Below are 12,602 nucleotides of genomic sequence, written 5' to 3' on the forward strand. Positions count from 1 at the left end.
CTGTGATAGACATGTCCAGAATACCTTGACCACTCACCCTCTGCCTCTCCTTCCCTACCACCAAGCACAGTTCCAGGGGTCATGTTTCTAGGCTCAGGGGTCTCTCAGGGGGCTGGAGACCAGGCACTCAGAGTCCCTGGTGGCTGGCAGAGCATCCACAGTGTCTCTGTGAGGCTGTCTCCAGAGTGAGGTGCATTCTCACTACCTGACACCACAGCTCTTGTCCTGGAGCTGTCCTGGTTTAGTGACAGTATCCAGCTCCCTACAGAGATCCTGGCTCTGGCTCTAAAGCACACCCATGTGGGAAGACATAACCCTAACAAGACATGGAGCTTCATGGTGGCTTTTTAAGTCAGGGGTGGCCACTCACATAATTTGTACTATTTCATCTAACACTGATGAAAAACAGAAAAGATTAGACAATGGCAATGGCACCCCCTGCTGTAGGATGGGGGGTGTCATAGAGATGGAGTTACCACATGACAATAGACTGGAAAGTGTGGTGAATCTCCAACAGCAGGTGGTTGTTGAACAAGTGGACTCTCACAGACAAAATGGCGAACATTGTAATTAGAAAGCTCCACATTCTCAAGACATGCCAAGGATGGGATGACAGTGCCTCTGGGTATGCAGTGGGGACAGGAAGCAGTAGTAGGAAGGTAATGGAGCCACAGAACCTCTTGCCCTGAATCAGGCATTGTCTGTATCTCTCAGAGGGCCCAGCCCAGCCCCACAGCCAGGCTCCTGGAAGACCACAGAGGGAGCCCAGCACAGGCTCCAAGCAGGTTCTTTCAGACGATTGTCATGTGGTCTGCTCACATGAATGTGACTGTGATCCCAAACCCTGAAGGCCAAGGCTGGTGGTCTGACTTGAGAGCTGTTTGGAGGAAGTTGGGGGCTCCCCTTTCCTTTTTAGTCACATGTTCTGACCTCACAAGTGGTTTATCAGTTAGGAGCCCTAGAGGTGGAGGAGATTTGCATAACTACTAACAATCACAGTCCCAAGGGCCTGGAAGGGAATAAGAGAAGCTAGGGTGGAGCCCAGCAGTGCTGTGGGTCTCAGAACACAGAGCTCTGGGCATCTCCACCATGGCCTGGACCCCTCTCCTGCTCCCCCTCTTCACTCTGTGCACAGGTGCTGTCCCTGACCCTCTGCCCAATCCCAACCCACACAGGACCTGAGCTGCACCTGAACCTACCCTGAGTTCAGACTGGCACAGTCTCAGTATTGAGTCCCTCAAATGAAGCCTTCAACCTGACACCAACCTCTCCTCTTCTGTTTTTTCAGGATCCGTGGCCTCCAGCGAGGTGACCCAGCCACCCACAGTATCAGTGGCCCTGGGACAGATGGCTAAAATCACCTGCTCTGGAGATATGATGGAGAAAAAATATACAAATTGGTACCAGCAGAAGCTAGGCCAAGCTCCTGTGCTGGTCATTTATAAAGATAGCGAGCGGCCCTCAGGGATCCCTGACCGATTCTCTGGCTCCAGTTCAGGGAAAACAGTCACCCTGACCATCAATGGGGCCCAGGCCGAAGACGAGGCTGACTATTACTGTCAGTCCTCTACCATCAATAATGATGCTCACAGTGACACAGGCAGATGGGGAAATGAGACACAAACCTTCCCCATCTGTGTGACACTCTCTTCACCCCAGGATGACTGCATAAAACTATCGGTAGGCCTGGCCCAAGTCCCCTGATCTGAGGCGTGGAGTCTGTCTCCTTACTCTTCACCCTCCAGACACACTCCGCACAGTGTGAATGAGCAGGGGATTCATATAGTTATTAGAACTAGATTTCCTCTATTACTGCAGGTGAAGGATTGACTGAATGTTGAGGAGGAGATATGAAGACATTTTTCAAAGACAAAATTTTTTGAGACCTCCCTAATGAAATGCTTAGATATTTAAAAATATACTGTATAGACTGACAGCAGATATGATGCTGCAAAAGAAAAGAGTGAATTTGACGTCAAGCAATTTAAGCTACTCAAAATAAAACAGAACCAAACACTAAAAATATAAATATAAGTTCGGTACCTCTAGGACAACTTAATGCCACCCAGAAGGAGTGGAGTGTAGGAACAGAGGGAGAGCAGGGAAGGAACTGATGGTGAATAACAAACTAAGTGAAGAAATAATCTGCACAAGGCTTCAAATTTGGTGAAACACATGAACTAATGTATCCAAGAGGCTCAACAAAGCTCAGGCACAGGGATCATGAGAGACAGCACAACACACAACATAATGAAATTGCTACAAACCAGTGATGCAGACACTCTCACAGCCAGAGAGGAGATGTGTTCCCTACGGAGGAACCAGCTTCATGGTGGGAGTACATTTCTCAATAGGCATGAAAGCAAAGGAACAGGGGATTAATGTCTTCACAATCCTCATAGAAAATAATATCAACTTTGATCTCGACTCAATGAAAATTACATTGAAAATTCAAGACCGAGGAGGGAGGCAAGATGGCGAAGTATGGAGCTCCATGTATTTAGCTCGCACTCATCTCTCAAAGACAAGACCTGAAGCCACGGGACACTGAGCCACAGGAGTTTGGGAAAGAAAGAGACAGAGTACACTGGGAAGGCAACCTAATAAGGCTACCTCAAGAAACAAGCCAAAGTTTGGGCGCCTGGGTGGCTTAGTCGGTTAAGCTTCCGACTTTCTCTTAGGTCATGATCTCGCGGTTCGTGGGTTCGAGCCCCGAATCAGGCTCTGTGCTGACTGCCAGCTCAGAGCCTGGAGCCTGTTTCAGTCTGTGACTCCCTCTCTCTCTGACCCTCCCCTGTTCACGCTGTCTCTCTCTCCTAGAAATAAATAAAACATTAAAAAAAAAAAAAAGAAACAAGCCAAAGTATACATGGTGAACTGTCCCAAATACCAACACGAGTAGGGAAATAAAATAACCAAAGTCTCAACAAGAGAAACAAAGAGACACCAAAGAACACTTCCTGAACACTGACTGGCCTGGACAGTCAAAGAGCCCTCTTTAATACAGCAACACCTGCAGGGACAGAGTGCAGAACAAGCATTAAAAATTAGCAAGAGATAGAAAGCTAACCAAAATGACGAAACAGAAAAACTCTCCTCCAAAGAAATTCCAGGAAGAAATGACAGCTAAAGAACTGCTCAAAACAGATATAAGCGACATAACTGAACAAGAAATTAGAACAATAGTCATAAAATTAATCACTGGGCTTGAAAAAGGCATGGAAGACATTAGAGAAACTATTGCTACAAAGATTACGGAGTTTAAAAATAGTTGTGATGAATTTAAAAATTCTATAAATGAGACACATAATAAAATGGAGGCGTCCAATGAACGGAATGAAGAGGCAGAAAAGAGAATAAGTGATTTAGAAGACACTCTTATAGAAAAAGAGAAAGCTGAGAAAAAGAGAGATAAACTGATCCAGAAACATGAACGGAGAGTTTGAGAGCTCTGTGATACAGTCAAACAGAATAATATGCGTATAATAGGAATTTCAGAAGAGGAAGAGAGAGGGAAAGGCGCTGAAGGAGTCCTTGAACAAATTATAGCAAGGAACTTCCCCAGTATGGGGAAGGAAACAGACATTGAAATCCAAGAGGCACAGAGAACTCCCCTCAGACGTAACTTGAATCAATGTTCAGCATGACATATCATAGTGAAACTGAAAAATATAAGGACAAAGAGAGAATTTTGAAAGCAGCTAGGGAGAAAAGGGCTCTAACGTACAAAGGGAAACCTATCAGAGTGGTGACAGACCTATCTACTGAATTTTAGCAGGCCAGAAAGGAATGGCAGGAAATCTTCAATGTGATGAACAGGAAAAATATGCAGCCATGAATCCTCTCTCCAGCAAGCCTGTCATTCAAAATAGAGGAGAGATAAAAGTCTTTCCAAATAAACAAATAGTGAAAGAATTTGTCACCACTAAACCAGCCCTACAAGAAATCCTGAGGGGACTCTATGAGGGAAATGGTGCAAAGAACACAAGATACCAGAGGCACCACCACAAGCATGAATTCCACAAGGACACGATGACTTCAAACCCATATTTTTCAATAATAACACTGAATGTAAATGGACTAAATGCCCCAATCAGAAGACATAAGGTAGCAGATAGGATAAAAAAGCAAAACCAGGGGCGCCTGGGTGGCTTAGTCGGTTAAGCGTCCGACTTTCGCTTAGGTCATGATCTCGCGGTTCGTGGGTTCGAGCCCCGCGTCGGGCTCTGTGCTGACTGCCAGCTCAGAGCCTGGAGCCTCTTTCAGTCTGTGACTCCCTCTCTCTCTGACCCTCCCCTGCTCATGCTGTCTCTCTCTCTCTCAAAAATAAATAAAACATTTAAAAAAAAATTTTTTAAAAAGCAAAACCAGCTATTTGCTATCTACAAGAAACCCATTTTAGACTTGAAAACAACATCAGATTGAAAGTGAGGGGGTGGAGAAATATCTCTGATGCTACGGGAAGTCAAAAGAAAGCTGGAGTAGCTATACTTAAATCAGACAAACTGGATTTTAAAGTAAAGACAGGAAGAAGGGATGAAGAAAGGCATTATATAATAATTACAGGGTCTAACCATCAGGAAGAGCTAACAATTACAAATGTCTATGCACCGAACATGGTAGCACCTAAATACATAAAACAATTAATCACAAACAGAAACACTCTTATGGATAAGAATGTGCTAATAGCAGGAGACTTTAATAGTCCACTTACAGCAATGGATAGATCAACTAGACAGAAAATCACTAAAGAAACAATGGACTTGAATGACACAATGGACCAGATGGATCTGACAGATATATTTAGAACTCTGCATCCTGAGGACATGGAATTCACTTTCTTCTCAAGTGTGCATGGCACATTCTCCAAGATAGATCACATACTGGGACATAAGGCAGCCCTCAACGAATACAAAAGAATTGAGATCATACCATGCACACTTTCAGACCACAATGCTATGAAACTTGAAATCAATTACAGGAAGAAGTCTGGAAACCTCCAAAACATGGAAGTTAAAGAACACCCTACTAAAGAATGATTGGGCCAAACAGGCAATAAGAGAAGAAATTTTAAAAAATATGGAAACAAATGAAACTGAAAATACAATAATCCAAACTCTATGGGATGTGAAAAAGGCAGTCCTCAGAAGAAAGTACATTGCACTCCAGGCCTATTTCCAGAAATTAGAAAAAGCGCAAGTGCAAAATCTAATAGCTAACCTAAAGGAACTAGAGGGAGAGCAATAAGAGGACCCAAAACCCTGAGAGAGAAGAGAAATAATAAAAAATCAGGGCAGAAATAAACAATATAGAAGCCAAAGAAACCGTTGAACAGATCAATGAAACCAAGAGTTTGTTTTTTGAAAAAAAATAAACAAAATTGACAACTCTAGCCAGCCTTCTCAAAAAAAAAAAAAAAAAAAAAAAAAAAGAGGGGCGCCTGGATGGCTTAGTCGGTTAAGCATCCGACTTTCGCTAGGTCATGATCTCGCGATTCGTGGGTTCGAGCCCCGCGTCGGGCTCTGTGCTGACTGCCAGCTCAGAGCCTGGAGCCTATTTCAGAGTCTGTGTCTCCCTCTCTCTCTGACCCTCCCCTGCTCATGCTGTCTCTCTCCCTCTTTCTCTCCTAGAAATAAATAAAAATATTTAAAAAAAAGAGAGAGAGAGAGCACTCAAATACACAAAATCATGAATGAAAATGGACTTATTACAACCAACCCCTCAGAAATACAAGCAATTTTCAGGGAATATTATGAAAAACTATATGCCAACAAATCGGACAACTTAAAAGAAATGGAAAATTCCTAAAAACACACTCACTACCAAAATTCACAAGGGAAGAGATAGAAAATCTAAACAGATAGATAACTAGTGAGGAAATTGAATCAGTTATCAAAAATCTCCCAATAAGAGTCTTGGTCCAGATGGCTTCCCTGAGGAATTCTACCATTTTTTAAATATTTTTTTTTTTACAAATAGTTTATTCTCAAGTTGGTTTCCATTGCTCATCCCCACAAGTGCCCTTTTCCGTGCCCATTTCCCCTTCCACACCCGCACACAAGTCAGTCCTCAGTTTGTTCTCACCATTCAAGAGTTTCTCATGGTTTGCTTCTCTCCCTCTCCCCCACTATTTCTCCCCTTCTTCTCCCACATGGTCCTCCATTAAGTTCCTCCTAATCCTCCTATACATGCAAACATATGGTAGCTGTCCTTCTCTGCCTGACTTATTTCGCTCGGCATAACACCCTCAAGGTCCATCCGTGTTGCTACACATGGCCAGAGTTCATTCTTTCTCATTGCCATGCCATGTAGTATTTCATCGTATAGATAAACGACATCTTCTTGAACCATTAGTCTGTTGATGGACACATAGGCTCTTTCCGTGTTTTGGCTATTGTTGAGAGTGTTGCTATGAACAATGGGGTCCATGTGCTCCTATGCATCAGCACTCCTATATGCCTTGGGTAAATTCCTAGCACTGCTATTGCTGGGTCATAATGGAGTTCAATTGTTAATTTTTTGAGGAACCTCCACACTGTTTTCCAGAGGGGCGGCACCAGTTTACATTCCCACCAACAGTGTAGGAGGGTGCCCATTTCTCCATATCCTTGCAAGCATCTAGAGTCCTCTGATTTGCTCATTTTAGCAGTTCTGACCGGTGCAAGGTGGTGTCTCAGTGTGGTTTTGATTTGTATTTCCTTGACGAGGAGGGATGCTGAGCATCGTTTCATGTGTCTGTTGGCCATCTGGATGTCCTCTTTGGAGAAGTGTCTGTTCAAATCTTCTCCCCATTTCTTCACTGGGTTGTTTGTTTTTCGGGTGTGGAGTTTGGTGAATTCCTTACATATTTTGGATATTAACCCTTTGTCTGATGTGTCATTTGCAACTATCTTTTCCCGTTCCGTCGGTTGCCTATTAGTTTTATGGGTTGTTTCCTTTGCCATGCAGAACCATTTAATCTTGATGAGGTCCCAATCGCTTATTTTTGCTCTTGATTCCCTTGCTTTTGGGGATGTGTCAAGTAAGAAATTGTTGCGGTTGAGGTCAAGGAGGTTGTTTCCTGGTTTCTCCTCTAGGGTTTTGATGGTTTCCTGTCTCACATTCAGGTCCTTTATCCATTTTGAGTTTATTTTTGTGTATGGTGTGGGAAAATGATCTAGTTTTATTCTTCTGGATGTTGCTGTCCACTTCTCCCAGCACCTACTGTTAAAGAGGCTGTCTTCTTTCCATTGGCTACTTGTTCCTGCTTTGTCAAATATTAGTTGGCTGTATACTTTTGGGTCCAATTCTGAGTTCTCAATTCTATTCCATTGGTCTATGTGTCTGTTTTTGTGCCAATACCATACTGTCTTGATGATGACAGCTTTGTAGTAGAAGCCAAAGTATGGGTTGGTGGTACCTCCCGCTTTGGTTTTCTTCTTCAATATTACTTTGAAATTCGGGTTCATCAGTGGTTCCATACAAATTTTAGGAGAGTTTGTTCTAGTTTTGAGAAGAATGCTGGTGCATTTTGATTGGGATTGCCTTGAATGTGTAGATTGCTTTGGGTAGTAATGACATTTTAACTATATTTATTCTTCCAGTCCATGAGCATGGAAAGTTTTTCCAATTTTTGTGTCTTCTTCAGTTTCCTTCATAAGCTTTCTATAGTTTTCATCATGAATATCTCATATCTTTGGTTAGGTTTATTCCTAGGTACTTTATGACTTTTTGTGCAATTGTGAATGGGATCAGTTTCTTGATTTCTCTTTCTGTTGCTTCATTGTTGGTGTATAAAAATGCAACCGATTTCTGTATGTGGATTTTGTACCCTGTGACTTGGCTGATTTCTTGGATCAGTTCTAGTAGGCTTCTGTGAAGTCTGTCGGGTTTTCGATGTAGAGTATCATGTCGTCTGGAAAAGTGAAAGTTTGACTTCTTCTTAACCAATTCTGATGCTTTGATTTCCTTTTGTTGTCTGATGGCTGATGCTAGGACTTCCAGCACTATGTTAAACAGCAGTGGTGAGAGTGGACGTCCTGTCTTGTTCCTGATCTCAGGGGGAAAGCTCTCAGTTTTTCCCCGTTGAGGATGATGTTCGCTGAAGGCTTCTCATAGATGGCTTTTATGATGTTTAAGTAAGTTCGTTCTCTCCCGACTTTCTCGAGGGTGCTTGTTAAGACAGGATACTGTATCTTGTCAAATGCTTTTTCTGCATCTATCGACAGGATCCTATGGTTTTTATCTTTTCTTTTGTTGATGTGATGTATCACATTGAATGATTTGCGAATATTGAACCAGCCCTGTAACCCAAGAATGAATCCCACTTTATCTTGGTGGATAATAATTTTTATGTGCTGATGGACAAGGATATTGGCCTGTAGTTCGCCTTTTTCTGCTGCGTCTCTGTCTGGCTTGGGAATCAGAGTGATGCTGTTTTTGTAAAATAAGTCTGGAAGTTTTCCTTCGGTTTCTATTTTTTGGGATAGCTTGAGAAGAATTGGTATTAATTCTGTTTTAAATGTCTGGTAGAATTCCCCAGGGAAGCCATCAGGTCCAGGGCTCTTATTTTGGGGAGATTTTTGATAACTGATTCGATTTCTTCACAGAACATGGGTCTGTTCAGATTTTCTATCTCTTCCCGTGTGAATTTTGGTAGTAAGTGTGTGTTTGGGAATGTGTCCATTACTTTTTATTTTCTTTTTTTATGTTTTACAAATAGTTTATTGTCAGGTTGGTTTCCATATAACACCCAGTGCTCATCCCCACAAGTGCCCTCCTCCATGCCCATCTCTCCCTTCCCCCCACACCCATCAGTCTTCAGTTTGTTCTCAGCATTCAAGAGTTGTCCATTTCTTCTAAGTTGTCCAATATGTTGGCATATAATTTTTCATAGTATTCCCTGAGAATTGCTTGTATTTCTGAGGGGTTGTTTGGAATAAGTCCATTTTCATTCATAATTTTGTCTATTTGGGTGCTCTCTGTTTTCTTTTTGATAAGTCTGGCTAGAGGTTTTTCAATTTTGTTTACTTTTTCAAAAAAACAACTCTTGGTTTCATTGATCTGTTCAATTGTTTCTTTGGTCTATGTTGTTTATTTCTGCTCTGATTTTTACTGTTTCTCTTCTTCTACTGGGTTTGGGTTGCTCTTGTTGCTTTGCATCTAGTTCCTTTAGGTGAGCTGTTAGATTTTGGACTTGCGCTTTTTCTAATCTCTTGAAATAGGCCTGGAGAGGGGCGACTGGGTGGCTTAGTCGGTTAAGCGTCCGACTTTCGCTTAGGTCATGATCTCGCGGTTCGTGGGTTCGGGCCCCGCGTCGGGCTCTGTGCTGACTGCCAGCTCAGAGCCTGGAGCCTGTTTCGAGTCTGTCACTCCCTCTCTCTCTGACCCTCCCCTGCTCACACTGTCTCTCTCTCTCCTAGAAATAAATAAAACATTAAAAAAAAAAAAGAAATAGGCCTGGAGAGCAATGTACTTTCCTCTTAGGACTGCCTTTCCCGCATCCCATAAAGTTTGGATTGTTGTATATTCAGTTTCATTTGTTTCCATATTTTTTTAAAATTTCTTCTCTAATTGCTTGATTGGCCCATTTATACTTTAGTAGGGTGTTCTTTAACCGCAATGTTTTTGGAGGTTTTCCAGACTTCTTCCTGTGATTGATTTCAAGTTTCAAAGCATTATGATCTGAAAGTGTGCATGGTATGCTTTATGTCCCAGTATGGGATCTATCTTGGAGAATGTGCAATGCACACTTGAGAAGAAAGTAAATTCCATGGTCTCAGGATATAGAGTTCTAAATATATCTGTCAGATCCATCTGATCCAATGTATCATTCAAGTTCTTTGTTTCCTTAGTGATTTTCTGTCTAGTTGATCTATCCATTGCTGTAATCGGTGTATTAAAGTCCCCTACTATTAGCACATTCTTATCTATAAGGTTGTTTCTGTTTGTGATTAATTGTTTTAAATATTTAGGTGCCTCCATATTCAGTGCGTAGACATTTATAATTGTTAGCTCTTCCTGATGGACAGACCCTGTAGTTATTATATAATGCCCATCTTCATCCCTTGTTACTGATTTTAATTTAAAGTCCAGTTTGTCTGCTGTAAGTATAGCTACTCCAGCTTTCTTTTCACTTCACATAGCATGATAGATATTTCTCCATCCCCTTACTTTTTTTTAATCTGTAGGTATCTTCCAGTCTAAAATGAGTTTCTTGTAGACAGCACATAGATGGATTTTGGTTTTTTATCGATTCTGCTATCCTGTCTTTTGATTGGAGCATTCAGCCCATTTACATTCAGTGTTATTATTGAAATATGTGGGTTTAGAGTCATTATGTCCTTTGTGGGATTCATACTTGTGGAGGTGTCTCTCGTATCTTGTGTTCCTTGCAACGCTTCCCTCATAGAGTCCCCCTCAGGATTTCTTGTAGGGCTGGTTTAGTGGTGAAAATTTCTTTCCATTTTTGTTTATTTGGAAAGACTTTTATCTCTCCTTCTATTCTGAATGACATGCTTGCTGGAGAGAGGATTTTTGGCTGCATATTTTTTTCTGTTCATCACATTGAAGCTCTCCTGCCATTCTTTTCTGGCCTGCCAAGTTTCTTTAGATAGGTCTGTCACCACTCTGATAGGTTTCCCTTTGTACGTTAGAGCCCTTTTCTCCCTAGCTGTTTTCCAAATTATCTCTTTGTCCTTATATTTTGCCAGTTTCACTATGATATGTCATGCTGAAGATTGATTCAAGTTACGTCTGAAGGGAGATTCTGTGCCTCTTGAATTTCAACTTCTACTTCCCTCTCTAGGTTGGGTAGGTTCTCTGCTATCATTTGTTCCCAGACTCCTTCAGCACCTTTCCCTCTCTTCCTTTTCTGGAATTCCTATGATATGGATATTGTTCCATTTGATTGTATCGCTGAGTTCTTGAACTCTCCTTTCATGTTCCAGGATCAGTTTATCTCTCTTTTTTTCAGTTTCTTCTTTTTCTATAATAGTGTCTTCTAAATCACTTATTCTCCTTTCTGCCTCTTCAATCCATGCATTGTACGCGTCCAGTTTATTATGTCTCATTTATCGCATTTTTTAAATTCACCATAACTATTTTTAAGCTCCATATTGTTTGTAGCCATAGTTTCTCTTATGTCCTCCATGCTTTTTTCAAGCCCGGAGATTAATTTTATGATTATTTTTCTAAATTCTTGTTCAGTTATGTTGCTTATATCTGTTTTGAGCAGTTCTCTAGCTGTCATTTCCTCCTGGAGCTTCTTTGGAGGAGAGTCCTTCCAGTTATTTGGTTAGCTTTCTTTATCTTGTTACTTTAAAAGCTTGTTGTACACTCATCCCCTGCGAGTTCTGCTGTATCAGAGAGGGCTCTTTTGACTGTTCAGGGCCTGTCTGTTCAGGAAGTGTCCTTTGGATGGTGTGTCTTGGTTTCTCTTGTTGTGCGTTTGGTTATTTTGTTTCCCTATTGGTAGTGGTATTTGGGACTCTCCACCATGTGTAGTTTGACTTGTTTCTTGAGGCAGCCCTGGAAAAAGAAAACAGAAAACTGCAGAGGAAACACAGTTACAGAAATGCACAGTCAAAACCAATAAACAAGCAAACCCAGGCTCAGTAAAAACAGCTACAACAACAACAACAAAACATCTCTCTGGAGGGGATGGGAGTGGTTTGGTTTAGGCAGATCTTGTCTCCACTGTGTTTGCTGGCCTCCCTGAAGCCCCGCCTTGGTGATTGTCAGGAGAAGAATCGCCTTGCCCCATTCCCTTTTCAACCAAGCGTTGCAAATCATGTCTTCAGGCCAATCTCCCTGTGCTGAGATTGTAGCCAAGGTGGGCTTAGTTCTATGCCTCACCCTTTGCCTCATTTCCAGGTCCCAGTCCACTTTGTTATACTGCCCTGCACAGTCCCGCAGGTGGCTGCTTCCCTGTTGCCCGGAGTTGAGTGGGGGTTGGGGAAGTGTCGCAGGCTCAGATCTGAAGGCGTCAAGCAGCGATACAACCCGAGTGCAGTCAGGGAACGTAGTAACTTTAGGTCCGCAGAGTCCGTGTCGCCGCAGCGCGCCACCGCTGCTTAAGCTGGCCAGCACCGCTTCACTAGGCCGCCACCGCTATGGTTGGTTCCGGCAGTTCAGTTTTTCCTGGCACCTTCTGGAACCAGGGCACCTAGTTTAAAGTCAGCACCCCAGCCAGAGCTAAAAAAACAGTCTTTCCAAGCCGAGGGTTTTTTCCTCTTCTCCAGGGATGGTTCTATGAGCAATCTCAGCTTTTCTTTCCTTTCCCCTGGACTCATGGCGGCTCTCCACCACTCGCTGGTTAATCACTCACTGCAGTTGCACGCAAGCCGGATTCCCTGCCCTCCCTCCGTATCTCTGGGTCCCGTGCCGCTTTAATCTTCCCCAGTTCGCACTCATGCACTTATGAGGTTTCCTTCCCTGTGTACTCTGTCTCTTTCTCTCCCCAAACTTCTGTGGCTCAGTGTCCTACGACTTCCGGCCTTCTCTATTTGAGAGATGGGTGCAGGCAAAATGTATGGAACTCCCTACTTCTCAGCCATCTTGTCTCCTCCGGTCTTCCAGACATTTAAAACATAATTAATACCAATTCTTCTCGAGCTATTCCA

At 42.6% G+C, this 12,602-nt stretch overlaps 1 gene segment (V, D, J or C); it reads left to right on the plus strand.

Annotated features, from left to right (window-relative positions):
* Window positions 1–1,023: 1,023 nt before the first annotated feature.
* LOC120227887 lies at window positions 1,024–12,057 on the plus strand. The segment is given in 3 exon segments: window positions 1,024–1,135; window positions 1,289–1,680; window positions 11,854–12,057. Coding segments are annotated over 3 exon segments (642 nt in total).
* The last annotated feature ends 545 nt before the right edge of the window (window positions 12,058–12,602 follow it).

This window comes from Hyaena hyaena, unplaced genomic scaffold, assembly GCF_003009895.1.
Source record: "Hyaena hyaena isolate Hyena2069 unplaced genomic scaffold, ASM300989v1 scaffold_19, whole genome shotgun sequence".
NCBI lineage: Eukaryota > Metazoa > Chordata > Mammalia > Carnivora > Hyaenidae > Hyaena > Hyaena hyaena.